The 20107-nt window shown below is 47.0% G+C and overlaps 1 protein-coding gene across 5 annotated transcripts in view; it reads left to right on the top strand.

Annotated features, from left to right (window-relative positions):
- Adarb1 (adenosine deaminase RNA specific B1) overlaps positions 1-5674 on the top strand; it is a 124166-nt gene extending 118492 nt beyond the window's left edge. For 4 of the 5 annotated variants that reach the window (XM_029542103.1, XM_029542101.1, XM_021204475.2 and 1 more), the window contains exons 9-10: positions 1856-2034; positions 2762-5674. In XM_029542103.1, coding sequence (XP_029397963.1) covers positions 1856-2034; positions 2762-2941 — 359 coding nt within the window. In that variant the 3' untranslated portion in view covers positions 2942-5674. The remainder of the gene's footprint in view (positions 1-1855; positions 2035-2761) is intronic. The other variant, XM_029542102.1, reaches the window with a different exon arrangement.
- The last annotated feature ends 14433 nt before the right edge of the window (positions 5675-20107 follow it).

The following is a 20107-nucleotide window of genomic DNA, read 5'->3' as shown; positions in this document are numbered from 1 at the left end:
TGCGCCACCACTGCCCAGCTTCTCTTACTTCTTTTATGAGTCTTTTGATGAATTAATTATTCAGCATCAGTATGTCTAAAAGTGTATTTTGCTTTCATCTCTTTTTTTTAAAGATTTATTTATTTATTTTTATGTATATGAGTACATTGTAGCTGTACAGATGGTTGTGAACCTTCATGTGGTTGTTGGGAACTGAATTTTTAGAACCTCTGCTCGCTCGCTCTGATCAGCTCTACTCACTCAGTCCCTGCTTGCTCTGGCCCAGGGAGTTTATTATTATACTTAAGTACACTGCAGCTGACGTCATATGCACCAGAAGAGGGCTCTCATGGTGGGAACTCAGGACCTTCAGAAGAGCAGTCAGTGCTCTTACCTGCTAAGCCATCTCTCCAGCCCTGCTTTCATCTTTAAGAATACATTTTTGCTAAGCTAGTATGTTTTTCTGGGTTGGCAGGGCTTTATGCTTTTTTTAGAGCTCGTCTTATCTGCATCGTCCAGCCCGTCCTATGTCTTCTCTGACAGAGCTTACAGCTTTCACTCTGTGCTGATGCTGAGCACTCTACTGTGACATGCTTTGATGAAAATACTCTTCGTATTTCTTATGCCTGGGCTTTGCTGAATGTCTTAGTTCTGTAGTTTGTTGGTTTCATAGACTGTAGAAAAATTTTGTTCATGTTTCTTCATATATATTTTTTCTGTGTTCCATCTCTTTAAGAAATTCTAATTACACATCAATTTGGTGCTTGTCTCACATCTTAATGATTTCCTATCTTCATGTTGTCTCACTCCCCCTCATTCCTGTGTGTGTGTGTGTGTGTGTGTGTGTATATGTGTGTGTGGTGTGTGTGTGTGTGTGTGTGTGTGTGTGTGTGTGTGTGTATTAGTGGTTCTCTGGTATTTTCTTCAGCATTTTGCATTCTGTGATTCAGTCCATTGTGTATATTTTTTCTCAGACACTGGTTCCCCTCTAGGAGTTTGATTCTACGGCTTTGTCTTTGGTGTGTGTGTGTGTGTGTGTGTGTGTGTGTGTGTGTGTGTGTGTTACCTTTCCCTCTTGCTCTCTCAGACATCTTTAGTCTTAAGTAACAAGCATGCCGTGGTGAGTCCTCGTGCTCTGAGATGCACTCCGCAGTCTTCAGATTACTTCTGCATTTCTGTCCCTGTGCTACTTCCGCCTGCCTGTGTGTAAGAGGGGTACAGCACCCACATGTCCTACATCCTAAGGCATGGCATACAGATCTAAACGTGTGTGCTCAGTTTCCTCAGCCATGGCTTTCCACTCCGTTCACTCCTCCGATCAAGCCAGGGGTTAGTTACAACAAAATCACTTAAGCCCATGGGTGTGCCTGTGCTTACTTGCTGACACTCCTTGTGTACCTGGAGTGCTGTGCTGTAAAACTGAGTGTCCTGGATATGTGGCACTTCAGTGACGGAGCTACATGCTGTGTTTGAGCAGCCCTATTGGCTCCACTCTATAGAACCGGAGTGACGCTAAGGCAGCTTGCCCATCTGTCCCTTGCCAGGTTCCTAACTCTGTAGGTCCCCAGGGAGAGATAAGACATGCTCGATAGGAAACCCTGTGGATTCAGGGCTCTGTCAGACTCTTGCCCTCACAGACAAGCACACAAGTGTACATTTATGTATCAGTTCTGACTTCCTAGCCCCGTTCTTTCCTGGGCCACCAAGAATCAGCTGAATCCTGGGAGCCAAGCCTCCTCCCTGTGGCTGTTGTTTGCCTTGTCCTAGTATGATATACTTTCTCAGCTCTGAACTGTGTGCTGTGCCAGGCCCCTCTTCCCCCTTCCTGGTGGGAAGCAAGAGCTTCACGTCACCTCTTGTGTCTTCTTGGTTTCAGGCATCAGCAATGCAGAGGCACGGCAGCCAGGGAAGGCACCCAACTTCAGTGTCAACTGGACAGTGGGCGACACTGCCATTGAGGTCATCAATGCCACAACAGGGAAGGACGAGCTCGGCCGCCCATCCCGCCTGTGTAAGCACGCGCTGTACTGTCGCTGGATGCGTGTACACGGCAAGGTACTGAGGTGCCCTCACCGGGTGTCGGCCCTCCTCCACCCCTTCCATCCCTCCTGGTTTCCACCATCACGTCTTCATTGCAACCTCCTAACATGATCACGTCAAAGGAATCTTATTTCTTCAGACTGTTGTTAGCTTAGGAAACGGCCCTGGTTCCACGGGCCTGAGAGCTGCCTCGATGTCAGCGTCCTCCCTTCCCCGACAGCCTTAGCCACTGTCCCTACCCTGGGGAAGGAGACTGCCTATCATGAAAAGGAAGGGCAGTCAGTAAGCACTGCTGCACTGGCTTCTGTTCCCTTCATCCAGGGTCCGAAACTTAACCTCAGCTGCAGAGCCCTTTACCCAAGTAAAACCAGGTAGTAAGGTGGGGTGTCCGTCGTCTAAGCCAGGGATAGGGTGTTTTCTTATTATGAGGCCAGCTCAGAGCAACAGTGTAGGGCTCAGACAGAAACACCCATGCTCATGGAGGCAGACAAATGCTACCTTGGTGACCCTATCCCCTGGGATCTGCTAGAAACATAGGTCTTGTAGTCATCTGTCTGGTTGTTTAGAGGTTGAACTGAGCTTGGCCTCCTGTGGTTACCCTTCCATCTAGGAGAGAACCTTCTGTTTGCTTTTTCACAAGCCGGCCCAGCCCCGAGCATCATTTCTGAACATTATGCCCAGTTTCTTTCTCTTCTGTTGCTGCTCCAGTCGTTGCTTTACATGTGCATGTATCCTTCCACAGGTTCCCCCCCACCTGCTGCGCACCAAGATCACTAAGCCCACCACATACCACGAGTCCAAGCTGGCAGCGAGGGAGTACCAGGCTGCCAAGGCCCGTCTGTTCACTGCCTTCATCAAGGCGGGGCTGGGCGCCTGGGTGGAGAAGCCCACAGAGCAGGACCAGTTCTCCTTCACTCCCTGAGCCAGGCGGGTGTCGAGCACAGAGTGCGAGGCTGTGATGCCAAACCGTCCCCCAGAGCCTTGCATCTGAATTGGGACAGGTGTGCACCTCGGGGACGGCATGGGGAGTCTGGGGGAACCACTGGACATCAAGCATCATCCCCGGCGGCTCTCACCCCAAAAGGGCAGCGTGGGGATGTGTAGGGTGCTGAGCACCTCACTTCTAAGTAGGGATCGGGTGCACAGTGGGGGTGCATGGGGGCACAGGGGCCCATCACCACCCCTCGCCACACATTTCCCTTCTTGAGCTACCCAGTGACCACTTTATATCTCAGTTTACATTAGACATTGAGTTCTACTGAGTAGGGCTTCCTCAAGTATAGGAAAATAGAAATTACTTTGTGTGAGATTCTTGAATAAATAATTTATTCAGAGCTAGGAATGAGATTTATAAAATAAGAAGTAATTATGTCAGGTCACTTTTATGCCACATTATTTTAATTGCAAAAATAAAAAAAAAAGTGTTTCTATGTGAAAGAGCACGAGAATATAGAGGTAGGAAGTAGAAGAGAGCCACCACGCGCACATCTGTGTGTGGCTCCTCTCCGTAGGCCCTTCACACTTAGGTTTTCACAGTAGGTTTTAACAGCTCTCCTGCAGTGGCCCCAGCATGATACGGTGTGACCTTGGCACACATCTGGCCCTGCATCTGGGGTGCTGTGTCCTACAGAGTCACGACCTAGTCAGCTGCCTCTAGAATCTTCCATGTTCCTGATTAGGCTCAAATCATGGAAAACCCTAATTGCTTCTAAGTCATTGAAGGTCAAATCCGTCCATAGCCTGTCCCGGCTGGCCATCATGTGGGGGTTCTAACCATATAGGTTTTGTGACCTAGAGGCACTCAGTAGGGCTGCTACGCACTCAGAGCACAGCCTTCCTTCTGCCCTTCCCTTGGGATCTGGTGGGTGGGAACAACTGACCGCTCAGAAGAGCTTCAGAGGATGGGAAGAGTTGTAGGCGGGTACCGTTCTTGGAGCGTGCCACGTAAGGCATGTTACTAAGGTATCCTTCCAGAGAAATTAAACATTCAGGTTGAAGCTGGTGTGACAGTGTGAGCCTGGAACGCTGCAGACCAGACATTGGTGTCTCGACAGGCAGGCCTGGGTGCTCCTGGCATCTTGGGGCTGACCCCCAAGATGCTGCTCAGCACCCTCTCTGCACAGGGTGGACCCCTGGACCTCCTGTGCTCAGACTTGCCCCAGGTGCCTTGTCGCTTCCACTCAGGATTAGGGAGGAGTAGAGGGAGGAGGGGGAAGAGGGGCTGTGACTGTCATCCCAGTGTGCCAGCCTGGTCCAGCAGGTCGTTCTGAAGAGAGAGCTTCAGGGCCGTGAACAGAGAAGTGCGCAGACTCATCCCTCAGCACACATCCGCCACGGCTGCATCCAGAGCTCTGACAGCCATGTGGCTCTGAGCTGTTCACCCGGGTGTCCACGCCCTTGACACATTGAGAAAGAAACAGGGCAAGAGCGTAATCACTGTGGGTTCCACCAGATTCCCAGCGGACCTCAAGAGGCCGTGTGTCGTTGCTTAAGTGAGACCCACTTGTGTCTCCATGTCTGGAACTCTGTCGTGTCCTTGTGGGTGTCTCCCATGGTTCTCGTCCTGTGGGGCTTGATCTTCGAGGCATGAAGGTCCTACCAGAACTCCCTAGTGACACGTGCTATCTCTGATCTCCTCAGATCACCACCTGTCCCCCTGAAAGGGAGCCCTCCCAGGCAGGATTGTGGGGCCCATGCATGCTGTGGCAGGGCCACCCTTGGGTGAAATACACTGGGGCTCCTTAGAGAAACGGTCTCATTTTATCACAGTACCATGCCTTACCCACAGGCTCCTGCACTTTCTAGAAAGAAAAACACACATGCTGGTGTGTTCTTACTCTTGCTTTTAGATCGTATTTTTTCCAGTGGAGATGGGAAGATAGATTTCGTTTGCTGTTTTTAAGTACGTTTTGGTTATAAAGTGTAGCAAAAATCCCATAAACACTAAAAACCATGCATTACATCTGGCTTTCCATGTCAGATAACAAGGGTACCCAACCAGGAAATGAAGGTTACATGCACAGAACATCTGAAACCACAGGGGCTGGGGGAGAGCCTGGAAGCACTGTGTCGAGGTGGCAGCACGGGGCATGTGCCACCTTGCCCTGCACCCAGGATATGGCAGCTCAGACTGCCCATCTGTGAACTGAGAAAAAGGAAGCAAATACTGGCCTCTTCCCAGAGGTCCCCATGACGGTAGTTCATGCCCAGGGCCTAAATGTCACAAACTCAGCAGAAAGCTTGACACAAGAAGACTGTGATGGAAATGTCCTGGGTACTTAAGCAGGTGAAGAACAGGAGCTTCTCTGTTCTGTGTACTTAGCTAAAATGGAAGTATTAATTCCACAAAGCAGTATCCCTCGGGATTATTTGGGCCCAGCGTCAGCGGGGCTGTAGCTACACAACAGGAAGGCATCGTGGCTGGGAGTGGTGGGTGGGCTGTCTCATTTCTGCAGAGCAGAGACTCTCCACTTAGAAATAGGCAGGGTGAGTGTGGTATCCGTGCCGGTAGCCCTGATCCCTTAATGGTATCAGGAAGTAGCACCTCTCCTAGCAAGGGACACCAAAGAACAACTTTGAATCTGAATCTGAGTCTTTCAACATTCTAACTATTCTGAAGTTTTGGTTTCTGTTTTTGTTTTTTTTTTTTTTAAATAATCAAACGTACATTTGTAAGTGTGCAGGCCATCGTTTCGTAAGGCATTGCTCTCTGTTTATTCCCTGCCCCCCAGCTCCTCTTGCCTCCAGACTGAACGGGCTGCTGGGTTTTTAAACTTTACTTTCAGACAGGTGCACCACAGGTGGGCAGCAGCCACCAGAGGGTCAGGAATGTGGGGTGAGCTGCACCGCACCCTAGGCCAAGAGTAGATGCATAGTGCAGGGGCAGCTTGTCACTTCCAAAATACTTTACTCCAGAAATGTCACCTCTCCCAGTCAGTGACTTTGCTCCAGAAAGAGAGAGAAAGTGACCTGAAATCCAAACCTGTAGGTCCTCAAAATTAGGGACCCTCTCCGAAGATATCGTCAGCCCCAGACTGCATGGTGAGAAGGGCAGGGCGTATGCGTTCCGTGTGTATAGCTTGTGTGTGTGTCCTTGTCTCCTGGCATATCGATCATGTGATAGTCTCCCCAAGGCTGAGGGGGTGGTCATCCACTCTGCAGCTGTTAATGGCTCCACACCGGGGCTACTGGGTTCATGAGACATTAGGTTATGGGAATTGGGAAACCTCTGACCCACCGGGGACCATGAGGGAGTTAGTCCCATGGTCTGACCAATCATGGCTGGCTCCTCAGCGCACTTTCCGTTCAGTTCCTGGGGAAATGTTCACGTCTCTGTGGTAGTGCCTGTACTTTCTGTTTGCTGTTTGAACGACAAGTGCCCAGCCTCAGAAGCACTTAACTGTAGCCACAGCAGGAGCTGATGGTGCATAAGGAACTGATGGGCCATTCTTCTGAATGGAACACAGTGGGTTAAAAGCACAGTTTGTGGAATGTTAGTGGGATAAGCCCCTAAAAGCTGTTAGCTTTTCCAGGCTTTGAGTTATATACTTCTAATTTGATTTTAGAGTTTGGACACTTTACATGAATGTAATTCAGCCAAGAAACATGTTGCTAAGATACAATCCTCAGTGTTCTCTGTATGTATATTTATGTATATACCACATGTTACAGCCTGCATGAGCTTCCTCACACCGAGCCCAGCCGGCACTGAGCATGAGATGCTGTCACATGTAGACAAAAGACTGAGATGTTCTCAATAAAGACTAAGACGTTTCACTAGGACCCGCATGGACATTTTCCTTTTCACATCATCCTCACGTCTATTGCTCTCAGTCGTGGTTTGAAAGGTGTGGATGGCTGTGGGTCTTGTGTCTGGTCATGAACACTGAACACTGCACCAAGTGCTCAGCTCATTTATCCACCTCTGCCACAGGGTGCTGCAGAAGAAAGGGCATTCATGCTTCTGGGGGGGTTGGCTAGAAGATTGTTCTTGTGTGGTCTGGAGAGTGTGTATGTGTGTAACGTGTGTGTGTATGTGTGTGTCTGTGTGTGTATATGTGTGTGTCTGTCTGTGTGTGTGTGTCTCTGTGTGTGTGTGTGTGTGTGTGTGTGTGTGTGTGTGTTTTCTGTAAGAGAGCCTGTGAGTAAATCCGCAAGTAAGGGATTTTGGCTGAGGGACCTGGGATGGCTTTTCGTGTCCCATTGAAAGCACCTATTTTGTTGATATTTCTGTAATTAAATATAAAATAAATATAGAAGTGTTCTTAAAGAGTCAGAGTCGTGTGCGCCATGTGTCTTTTAAAAACAGCACGGTCAGAGACATGACCTGCTTCTCTGTTTTGGAATTGGTCAGGGAGTAAAACCAGGTCAGCTAAGAGTTTGACTTTCTCTACTAAATGAGACACGTTTGCCTTTGGTTGTTTATCTCAGGCTGAAAACAGGGAAACCAAAATGAAGGCACACCACGGTTAACCTGTGTGACCCCTCTGCCCCTTTCATGCCCTCCTCTCCAGGGTCAGAAGGCCACTTGGGTAGGTCTCCGGCAACTTGCTTCTCTACTTGTGTCTTTTATTTTGTGTGAATGAACCAAATGTTCTTTAAAGTATCAGAGCTAAAAGGGCTGGAGAGGTGGCTCAGTGGTTAAGAGCACTGACTGTTCCTCCAGAGGCAACCACATGGTGGCTCACGGCCATCTGTAACAGGATCTGATGCCCTCTTCTGGTGTGTCGGAAGACAGCTACAAGTGTACTCACATACATGAAATAAATAAATCTTTAAAAAAAAAAAAAAAAAGAATGGTCACGTGAGCAAAGTTCACATAAGCTCCAGCTGAATATAGTCACCATGGCAAGTTGCACGTGGCAAAACGTGTTGTGTTGTTTTGTTTTGTTTTAAAGATTTATTTATTATTATATCTAAGTACACTATAGCTGTCTTCAGATGCACCAGAAGAGGGTGACAGATCTTATTACAGATGGTTGTGAGCCACCATGTGGTTGCTGGGATTTGAACTCAGGACCTTCGGAAGAGCAGTCAGTGCTCTTAACCACTGAACCATCTCTCCAGGCCAAGCCCAAAAACATGTTTTTTATCATCTGAAGTAAGCTTATGCCTATCCTCTGTGTCTGCGAGGAACACAAAAGAAAGTTCTGTGGTTCTGAAGAAACTGAGGTCACAAGACTCTGGTCTCTATTTTTTGTTCAGTTGGGGTTTTTTTGTTATTTTAATATTCTCACAAGCACTCAGAGTTCCCCTCACAGGACTCCATTCTTGGTCTGTGTCACATCAGCAACCTGTCCCTGTTTTGTAAATACGAAGGAGCATTTGATGAGGACACTAACAAATGAGGCAAAAGCTACCGTACAGTTAGAGCACTTGCCTCACCCTGAGTTCCATCTTCAGTCCCACAGATACTGGAGGGAGGAGAGAGGGGACACCCGGGCAAACACACAGGCTAGGAGCCATGATCGAGAGGACAGAGTCTCTTCTCATTCTTCTCGGTGCATGACCCGAACATTCACCTGCATGTTTCATGAGGTTGTTACAAATTAAGACTCATTTTCTTTAAATATGAGATGAGCCAAGTAGCTTTAGACCCACATGTTTGAAAACCTGAGTTCATTGCCCTCCGTAATTTCTTCTCTTCCAGGCCGTCTACTGTATGTAATTCATTTCTCATGGTTTTCTTTTCCAATATCCCTAGAAAAGCTTGCTAACACTCTTGTTTCTGTTGGAAAAGTAGGTCAGGTTTTTCTTTTTCTGATAGAAAATAGGTCTGACTTGGTTCACCGGTGTGACAAGAGGGATTAGGTCACATGGAGGACGTGTGCCATAAATAGCATGTGCAAAGTCTACAGTCCCACAGTTGCAACGAAAGTACATTTAAAATGATGATGTAGGAAAAGCATCTTATCATTATTAAATTGGTGGGGGGTGGGGGAGAAACACTGAAATTTGCATATCAGTGTCCTGGACCCCTTCTGAATATATTAGGCTTAACTAGGTGACAGAGAATTACAGGTAAGTGGCAGCCCCTTGAAAAGTGGTGTCATAAACACCGTGAGTCAGGATGACAGGATGACAGATCCTCCAGCAAGCCAAGTGCTTTCTAATCCTTTGCTTTTAAACACTTGAATGAAAACCTCATTGATTTGACAGTTGATGAGGTATTAAAACCGTTCTCACAACTTTAAAATTTTTTAAAGTACCAGATTTGAAGGATATTACTTAGGAATTCTGAATACAGTTGAGATTATTGCTGTGATTTTTTTAATTCATTCAGTTTCTTTTTTAAATTTATTTATTTTATATGTATTAGTACACAATTGCTCTCTTCAGACACACCAGAAGAGAACATCAGATCCCATTATAGATGGTTGTGAGCCACCATGTGGTCGTTGGGAATTGAACTTGGGACCTCTGGAAGAGTAGCCAGTGCTCTTAACCACTGAGCCATCTCTCATTTGGTTTTCTTAACACACCCACAATGACAAAGCTAAAATATACCTGGGGCCAGATTCTGCCACAGTGAAACAGGGCCTTTGTGTTTCTTGGCTATAGGTTGGAAAAGCTTGATCAACCCATTAGGAGGTACTAGGTCAATGAGATTTCATTACTGCCTGTGATGGGGACTGGAGAGATGGCTAAGAGCGGTTAAGAGCACCGACTGTTCTTCCAAGGTCCTGAGTTCAATTTCCACAACCACATGGTAGCTCACAGCCATCTATAATGGGATCTGATACCCTATTTTGGTGTGTTTGAAGACAGCTACAGTGTACTTACATATATAAAATGCATAAATCTTTAAAAATGAAAAGAAAAAAGAAAAACTGTGATGTGTGAAAATAATATTATTCCAGAATACTACTAACAAAGCCTTTGATCAGACCAAATTTAAGTTTTGATTCGTAAGATGTTTTATAGTAGAGAAATTAGGAGGGTCACAACTTTGGGAAGAAAAGGAACATTATACGGGGTCAACGTCTCTATCCAGATGAAGATTCCATTCAAGAAAGACAGCTTTCTGAAGGGCCGAGAGCTTGTTCTCCTGCTAAGTGGAGGCAGAAGTGGTGGGTGGAGTGGGGAGACATATCCCCTGAATCAGATCTCGGCAGATCAGTCACTCACCCTCCACAGATGTTCTGGAACTGTTTCTTAAGCAAGAGCCGAATGCACTGAGAGCCAGAGAAGTGGTCCCAAAGTTGGAAGCCTGGGTGAGGTGCCAGGAAGGACAAGAGGTACAGGCAGAGTACATGAGCTGGAGCCGAGTAGGGCTGCACAGGAGGAAGAGGCTGGGGGGGGTTGGAGTAGCTACAAATGTAGATTCTAAAGGAGAAATGTAAGGGTTAAGAGATGATGAGCGGGGCTGGTGAGGTGGCTCAGTGGGTAAGAGCTCTTCCGAAGGTCCTGAGTTCAAATCCCAGCAACCACATGGTGGCTCACAACCATCCATAACAAGATCTGACGCCCTCTTCTGGAGTGTCTGAAGACAACTACAGTGTACATACATATAATAAATAAGTAAATCTTTATAAAAAAAAAAAAAGAGAGAGAGATGATGACCATCAGAATCCCTGCTGCAAGTCCTCCCCAGTGTGGGTGGGGGAGATAGGATTAGTAACCACTCTGTTGGCAAACTGGTCACCCCACAGGTAGATTTCCAGCAGCTGCTGCTGCTCTGAAGACCCCCAGAGTGCCCCCTAAACCAGAAGGCCATCGGTGAGTGTCTTCTGAGCTGCCGGCCCAGAGCCTTTTAAGGCCATGTACTCTGCTGTGAGTACATCCTGCCCTTCCACCTCAGTCTCCTTAAACTCCAGGACATGGATTTTCCCCTCATCAAAACAAAACCAAGACGTTGCATGAGAATGTGGATGAGGGCTCATGTGGAGATGGGATAGTTTTAAGCGAAGTCAGAAGTGGACCTGTGTTTTCTTTTTCACCCTGAATTAATCAATTTAATGTGGATATGGAATGCCCCAGAGATACGGAATCCTCTCCAGACATGGATCTGCCTTTCATTGTGCATTCTAGAGCTTTCCCTATAAACATCGCCTCATCCTAAGTAATTAGGGCCTGCGCAGTAATTTTTTTTTTTCAGAACATCATGAAAAGGATATAGTTGAGAGCTGTCTTTTCCTGGCATATGTCAGACTTCCTGGTATTTAGCTGTCAGCTGAGTACTGTCACCTGCCAGGCAGGGCACTGTCAACCCTATCACTTAGCCCCTCGTCCTCTCCGAGTAGATTTTCAGCCTGTTTAAAGCTGTACTACATACTTGGATCAGCTCCCATCACCTGCTCCTGTGGAAGGGAAGGGATCTCTATAACTACCCATCTGTGTGCTTATACTGAAGCTGTGGACATAGCTGATGTCTATCAACAAGGATAGGGACCCACTACGGATGTTCCAAGTTCCATATTAGGATTGTGCTATTTTGATGTTGTTGTTGTTGTTAGTTGTTATTGTTGTTTCAGCTTTGTGCTTACTATCTGGTGACAACCATGAGAGACCACAGTGTGCTACCAGCCCCATAGCAGGCTCTCTCACCTAGCCATCCAAATGGCCTGGAAGCCCATGCTTGGCCTTTGCCCAGGAGTGTAGCTATAGCACAGGACACATTACATCACAGGAAGATAATGAGGCTCTTTGTGGTGGTTTGAATATGCCTGGCCTGGGGGTGACACTATTTGGAGGTGTGACCTTGTTGAAGTAGGTGTGGCCTTCTTGGAGAAAGTGTGTCACTATGGGCATGGGCTTTAAGATCCTCTTCCTAGGTTGGGGTGGTGGCGCACGCCTTTAATCCCAGCACTCAGGAGGCAGAGGCAGGCGGATTTCTGAGTTCTAGGCCAGCCTGGTCTACAGAGTGAGCTCCAGGACAGCCAGGGCTACACAGAGAAACCCTGTCTCAAAGAAAAAAAAAAAAAGAGTTGCCTTGGTCATGGTGACTGTTCACAGCAGTAAAGACCTAAGACACTCTTGAAGCCACAGGACTTTAGCACATTGAGACAGTCTGATGAAAAGGACCCTATACCATGTCTGCTTCTCAGAGGGAAGCTTGACGGTGGAAGGGCTTCAGTCAAAGAATCAAGGGACTTAGCTGAAAGCTTTCCTCCCCTCTCTCAGTGAGACCTCTACAAGACAGAGTAAAAACCAAGCAGCTAACTCGTATGTAGTCATCTGGGATCAGGATTGAACTTGTACTCATGGCTGAGTGGGGTCTGGACTGAAGAAAAGTTGATAGCACACACACGGGACCTTGTGACATGGAAACTATAGAGATGAGACCACAACATATATATGAATAAGACAGGCAGTGTTAATAATGGTGAGGGGTTCCTGGGAAGGTGGCTCAGTGGTTAAGAGCACTGACTGCTCTTCTAGAGGTCCTGAGTTCAATTCCCAGCAACCACATGGTGGCTCACAACCATCTGTAATGGGATCTGATGCCCTCTTCTGGTGCATCCGAAGACAGCAACAGTGCACTCATATAAAGAAAATAAAAATAAGTCTTTAAAAACTTTATTTAAAAAATAATAGTGAGGTGGAGTTTTATATTGGGAGGAGAGGGCATTCTCAGCAGAGGGATCAGCTAGAAGTTATTCGATCACCTGGAGTGGACTAGGTTTTGGTACTTGTCCCTGGGCATGGTTTCCAAAGAGGTTTTCCTTGTATGCCCTCATACAATGGGGGCTGTTGAGCTACAGCTGGCTTTATCTTCAGAAATGCTCTGGTTTCAAGTCTGAATCTTAGAATAAGGCGGAGGGACTGTGGGTGCTAGAGCTTTGGAGTATATGGCAGGGTAGAAGAAACATTCGCTTTTACAGGCAACCAGCCAAGCTCATTGCATGTTAGTCTTCATCAAAACACTCCTCCAGTGATAAGTTTATGTGAAAAACTGAGTAGCGGCTGGCCCGAGTTAGAACAGCAGAGGGGACAGACACAGTATGCCTTTTATTCTATACTAATCACTACCAGATAACTACAGCTTTCCCCCACCCCCTCAAAAGCAGCCTTCAATTTTCTGCACAGCCTTCAATTTTCTGCAGAGTACCTAAGCAACTGTTAACCTGTGTCAGGGTCTGTTCAGAGTTACTAGGAAGCACACAATACGTGGCTCAGCCCCGTGGCCTCCAAAATCTGAGGTCAGCCATGAGCAGGTAAAGCCTGCTTAATTACTTTCCTTCTGCAGTAACGACTCTCAGTTGGCTTTTTTACTTGTGTGGCATCTTGAAAGGGACTAGTCTGACTATTCTGGCCTTGGAGCCTGATCCGGCGTTTGATGAGAAAGCTATCCAATGCATGCTTTTAGTTGGATAACAGGTCAAAGGGCCAGTGTAGACTTGTGGTGGTCTCCTCCTGCCTCAGAGAAACAGCAGCAGCGAGAAAGATGGACAGCCAGTGTTTACAGAGCTGAGGGATGCGCAGAGTGCCTGCCTGCCTGCCTGCCTGCCTGCCTGCCTGCCTGGAGGAACAGGGCTGTGTGCCTTTGCTGCCAGGTGCTCACAGCAGGGGCCTCTCACTCTGAATGGAACCGCCTGAGAATCTCAGGATGGGGGCACTGCATAGGAGGAGAGTTGGAGGGACCTGTTAAAGCAACTACAGGTGGCCATGGTGACATCACGAAAGAGAAACTGGATCAGTGGAGATCAGTTGCTAACTGATCGTCCTCAGCTGCTCTTTGACGAAGGAACAAGGGTTACCAACACAAAATAACAAATGGTGCCAAAGCAACCGGACACCCGGATATAAAACAGAATCTAGACATAAACCATAAAACTATTGAACTCCTGGGGAACGGGGGACGGGAGAAAACCTAGATCCTGGTTCTGGGATGACTTTAGACCTGAGTTGATCTCAGGAACCCACACGGAAGAAGGGGAGACCTGAGCAGTGCCTCTCAGGTGGAGATGTGAGAGGGAAAAGGTTCTCCTTCGTCCTTTCATTGGCCTCGAATTTACTTCCTCTCATTTAGTTATGTTACTGTCTCCCTGGCTTTGGGTAGATTACCGAGCAGTATAAATGGTAGATTCTGGTAACAATAGCAGCTTTATTTATAATTGCCCCAAACTAAAGGGGCCAACAAGCCCTTCAGTAGAGTAGACAAACAGATGTATATGTTAGTGCATCCAGGCGAAAGGAAATGAATTAGTGGTGAAAGACACAAGCTTTCAAGCCCTGAGAAAGGGAGGAAGAGCCTCAAGTGACAGGCTGATCTCAAAAGGCTGCACACTGCATCAACATGATATCTTCAGCGACACAAAAACTATGGGAACAGCAGAAAGATCCTTGGGATTCCAGAACTGGAGGGAAGGAGAGATGACTAGGTGAAGCGCACGGGGTTTTTAGGGCACCAAACTGTTACGTTAGCCCTTGATCCTGGCTTGGTTGTGCAGGCCACAGGGGGAGAGAGCCACATTTTACATATATGAAAGTGAATTTATCTATAGTTTTGTAAAACTCAGGGAAGAAATTCCCAGTTTGTTTCTGCCGTGCCTACAACAGTGTTACAACTTCAGAAAAGTTGAAACAGAAGCCAGAAAGCATGTATGTGCACAGAAGGCCGTGGGAACAGATTACCAAACCCAGAGGCAAATCTTTCCAGGGGTCGGGGTCACCATATTCGTTCCCAAGGTGCAATTTCCTGTTGAGATTCTAAACCCTAGGCCCCCATCAGAACCTCCCCCATCCATTTCTCGCCCAGTGAGTTGGGACACTCTCTCCTAGTTGTCTGTCATTTGATTGATATGTGGAGCCCGGGAGCATGAATTCAGAAAAGTAACCACCCTCCTGTGCCAACCAAGACCAAGAGAGGGGAATCAGGCAGAAAGGTAAGCAACAGCGCCACATAGTGGACAGATAGTAACATGCACAAGCACCTCCTCTATCCTTGCTAGTCTAGTTCTTGATTTGGGTGTTCAGATCTTGTGCTTTTCCTGACAGCATTTCTGATTACTTACTATGTGGCAATGGGATGGCGTGACCCTGGCCAGTCTGGTCCCATCTTGGGAGGAAAGGCAGTGTAAAAATATCCCTTCTGCCAAATCTGAGTGTAGAGGAGCTGGAGAGATGGCTCAGCCATCAGGAACATTTGTAGCTCCTGCAAAGGACCCAGGTCCAGTTCCAGGGGCTCAGACACCGTTTTCTGGCTGCTGTACATACCAGGCTCATACACGGTGCACATACACACATGCAGGCAATGTGTACGCATACACATGAAGACAGAGAAGACCTGTGCACTAAATTTTGATCTTAGGAAATCCTATAAGTATCTTTTTTGTTATAATCAGATTAAAACATATATATATATATGTATATAATATATATATGGCTTATAAACGTAATTATTTAGAACATTCATAGCTGTTTTTATAGCTTTACTTATAACAAAAGCATAATCCATAGAATGATATAGAATACCCTGGGCTGGACAGATGGCTCAGAGGTTACAAGTACTGGCTGATCTTCCAGAGGTCCTGAGTTCAATACCCAGCAACCACATGGTGGCTCACAACCATCTATAATGAAATCTGGTGCCTTCTTCTGGCATGCAGGCATACATGCAGGCAGAACACTATACATAATAAATAAATAAAGCTTACATTTTAAAAAATATCCTAGAAATCATAAACTGTTCTATTAGCACTTTTTAAAATCAGCTATTAATTCTTTTTACCTATTTAAAGCTTAGGATATGGAAAAAATTAGATTTTTTAAAAATTCTAATCATGTCTTAATACTTAAACTCTTTGGAATTCAGCACACAGGTGCACTTAGCACATAGTCTTATCTGTAAATCTTTAAGTAAATATCAACCCTGTATACCAGATACAGTGGATACCATCCTGTGACAGACTCTACAGCCAGACACCGAAAACATGCCTGGAGGATGAAAAGCCTAAGCTCTTTGTCTCTAAACCCTGTAAAGTTTTTCTACAAAATCATTTTTCTAATTTTCAAATTGTGTTGTGTGTGTGTGTGTGCATGAATCCGTGCATGCCTGTGTGTATTTGGACACACATGTCACAGCCTGTCCATGCAGGACTCAGACGACAACTTTGTTAGGTTAGTTTTTTTCCTTTCAACCTTGATGTGGGTTCTGGGGATCACACTTCATAGCTCAGTAAATGCTTTTACTGGTTTGATAGTTCATGAAGTGATCTTAATTCCTAGGGCCTCGTTATACAGCTATGTTGTTTGCTACTGAGAAGGGGTCCTCCTTCAATGTGAATCCATTATTGTCCCTCCTCAGAGGACCTTAGATGACAATGGTTTTAGTAGAACGGTCACCAACTAGCCCTTCTCCTTATCCTCTCTGGACAGGCTACAAGGAGAAATGGCTCTCCACGGAGTCTGAGAGAGAGAGAGACAGAGACAGAGATAAAGGGAGAGAAAGGGAGAGAAAGAGACAGAGACAGAGACAGGAGGAGTCTGTCAAGTTTGCCCCTCACAGAGTTGGTTGCCCCAGACGTACCTCTGGCTCTTCAACAGTGCTCTGGGTCTGACATCCTCTGATGGAGGGTTGTATCTCACTTGGGTACTCAGGTGGCTAAAAGAGCATTTGGGCTTTGGCTGGCCGCACCAAGTACCCAGGTCAGACAAGAGAGGCACCTGATGCCCTCAGGCCAAGTGCCTGGTAACCTACAGCGTGGCCAAGCTAGGGAGCCATGGAGGTATGCAAGATTTGTGCAGATGTGGGTGGAATAGGGAGCCATGGAGATATGCAAGATTTGTGCAGATGTGGGTGAAAGGTGGCCTTTGCTGCTGGGGTGGGGGTCAGTGTTGTTATAGACACTATAGATACCTGGGTGATAGTTAAGGTGTTAGGTTTGGATGAGGGTGAGCCACCCTATCTACATCCTCTCTAACTCTTGCCCACACTATCCTCTATCCCAGAACAAAGCCAGCTTATACAGGGATGCAGAGCTTTAGTATCAGGGAGAGGACTGAGTTCCCAGGGAAGAACTCAATGGAGCCCACGTTAAGGCAGCAGGCCCAGGTTTGTCCCCAAGTCAGTGTCATTAATCCTTCACCTTAGCAACTTTTCTCTCTGTGGATTGATGCCCAGGTTCTACCTCAGCCTCCATAGGAGGTTCTGAGATGCCTTCCACACATCTCTACCTTCCTCCTTCCCTGTTGTAAACATTCACGAGGGTCTTTCTAGGTGACTCGGGCAGAGCTACCCCAGTGTGTGACTGATTCCATAAAGTGGGAGGACGCCGAGCTTGGGAGCTCACGGGGGAGGGGTGTGGGGTGGAGACAATGATGAGCGTATTGCATTCTTCTGTATGCCTGGTGCTCTGAGAAGTCCTTTACAAAAGCTTGTCTCATCCAACATCACATCAGGCTATGGCATCCATGTGTCCCCTTCCGTGGAGGGCTCTGTGAACTCCAGATGTGACTCGCAAGGTCAGGCAGACCCTGAAATTTCTCAGACTACTTAACGTATCACCAGCTGACCCCTGACCAGGCATTGGGAACAGGCATTTTTAGGATGTCCTATCGGGAGACAGAAGTGAATTTCAGTATCCAGGCCTCAGCAGCAGCAGAGCTCAGTGCTGAGGTAGGGAGTCGCTGATTGCGGCATGGTGCAGACCCTCCATGGGTTCCCGGAGGAGAACTTGCTGAGAACACGCACATTATTTACAGAAACCTGGATGTGCAGCCGAGCCCCACTTCTCACTAATGGCCAGTGAGGGTAATGGGGTGAACAAGCCAGCCCGCAGCAGCCGGGCTGCCTTCTCCCTGAGGTGCTTTCAGAGATGATGGAGCTGGCAGCAGTTCACCTTTCTGTTCTGCTTAAAGGAGACATGGCGCCTCGCCTCTCCCGAGCCCTATTCTGTCCTCTTGTGAGAGAAGGGCCTAACATCCACGAACATTTATGCATGGTGATCTTGTAAGTGACCCTGCGGGGGGTCGGTGTCCTCTGACTTCACGGGAAAGGTGGCCAGTCCAGGGACAGGGTTGCTTGGTTTATGTGCATCTCCGTACACCCTGGGCAGTGGCAAACCCAGCGCATTCACCAGAAAGCAGTGAGGTCCTTGATATAAGCCAAGCGTATAGCATGTATCAAGGCAAGCTTTCCTTGAGCTTCCTTTCCCAGAGGAAACTGCAAGCTCCTTATTGTTATGTTTGTTTGTTTGTTTGTTGCGATAGGATCTCATACCCAAGCTGGCCTTGAAGTTGCTATGTAGCTTAGGATAAGCTTGAACTCCGATCCTCTTGTCTCTACCGAGATGACAGGCATGAAGCCCGCCAAGTCTTCTTTCCACCTCTCTTGTATTGAATCACAGTTCTATGATTCTTCTTCAAGCCAAATACCTCTCCATATGTCTCATGATGATGTCCAGCAAGGCTGCTGCCTGGCACGCGTGCAAACGGGTACTCAGACCCCGGGTTTTAGGAGAGCTGAGGGTTTTATTGTAGTTTGGCCAACAAGGAGACAGCAGGCAAGTCAAGGCTATCTCTCTGTGAGACAGAGTTTAGACTTTTGAAGCCCTGGGATATTGAGAGATAAATAGTACTGGCTGTTTGTGGCCCCATGCCGTGTCTGCTCCACACAGGGGCACAGAAGGAAACTGTGAACACTTTGGAAATCATGGAGACACTCCAGTCTCTTTATTCTGGTCTGCTCTGCCGATGTACGTTATACCTCTTGCTTCTAATCTAGGTCCCAAGACACTGTTTCTCTTTCTTCAGGATCTACTGCTTTATTGAAGACTTCTTGGTTCTGCCCAGACCCAAGGTCATTTGGTGGAATAAGACTTAAAGAACGGTTCGAGTTACTCAACAAAAATGCTTATGGCTGCAAGTCTTAAAAATAGGAAGGCACGGCTGGCGACGTTCTTGCAGAAGACCCCAGTCCCAGCTCCTACATCATGAACCTATAATTCCACCTCTAGGTATCTGATCCCCTCATCTAGTCTCTATGGGCACTACCTTCACACATACACACATACACTCACACATATACACACGTATATATACACACCTCACACACCCCATTAACTAGTAATAAAATATCTTTTAAAGTTAAGAAGCTACCATTTTATAGCCCATGCTTAGACTTTTTATTATACTTTCTGACCCTGCCTACTGTCTCATTATTGGAAGTACAGTGCTTAGAGCTGGCTGTGGTGTGGCATGCTTTGAACTCCAGCGCTTAGGAGCCTAGCACGGGAGGATTACCACAGGTTCAAGGTTAACTTGAACTATAGAATGAGTCTGTCTGGGAAAAAAAAAAGGTGCAGTAATTTTCCAGAACCTTCCACAATCGTACCTGCAATCCGTTCCTAAATTTTACAGTGTAATAAGCATCTTTATGGTGATCTTCTTCCAGGTGAGATTCTTTTCTGTTTTTTGAGACAGGGTTTCTCTGTGTAGCCCTGGATGATCTGGAACTCATTCTGTAGACCAGGCTGGGTTTGAACTTAAGAGATCTGCCTGCCTCTGCCTCCCTGAGTCCTAGGACTGAAGGTGTGCACCACCACAGCCCAGCTGAGAATCTTTTTGTTTTAATATTTCATTTATTCCTTGAAGGTTCCATCCATGTGCACAATATATTTTGATCATATCCATCCACCATTACCTCTTTCTAACTCCTCCTAGCATGTGCCCCCAGCACCCTCCCAATTCTAGGTCCCCAATTTGTTCTTGTTGATGCTATTGATATTAATAATCCCCTGGGTCCGGTTAGTCCTGTCCACATGTACATGGGTGTGAGTTCAGCCACAGGGGCATGGGAAACGTCTCCAGAAGAGAGTTTCTCTACAACTGTCAACTGCTAAGTCTGCCCCTCCACCCCTCCCCCATCCCTGTCATCTTTTTGACTGGCTTGATCTTGTGCAGGTCTTGTGCTATAGCCACAGCTGCTGTGGTTGACTGTGCAGCAGCTGTGTCACGAGAAGTCTGGTCTTCACCCGTGATCACTTACTCTCTGACCACTCTTCTGCCACGCATGCTCTCTCCGCCTTGGATGGGGCTAGTTTCACACAGGTGCTTCATGCACAGTTACGCATACTTAGCACTTTGACCAGATATAAGTCTTTCTCTCTCTCTCTCTCTCTCTCTCTCTCTCTCTCTCTCTCTCTCT

This window comes from Mus pahari, chromosome 9 (assembly GCF_900095145.1).
Source record: "Mus pahari chromosome 9, PAHARI_EIJ_v1.1, whole genome shotgun sequence".
Classification (NCBI taxonomy): Eukaryota; Metazoa; Chordata; class Mammalia; order Rodentia; family Muridae; genus Mus; species Mus pahari.
The sequence above is the reverse complement of the archived record's forward strand: the minus strand, read 5'-3'. Positions and strand labels throughout refer to the sequence as shown.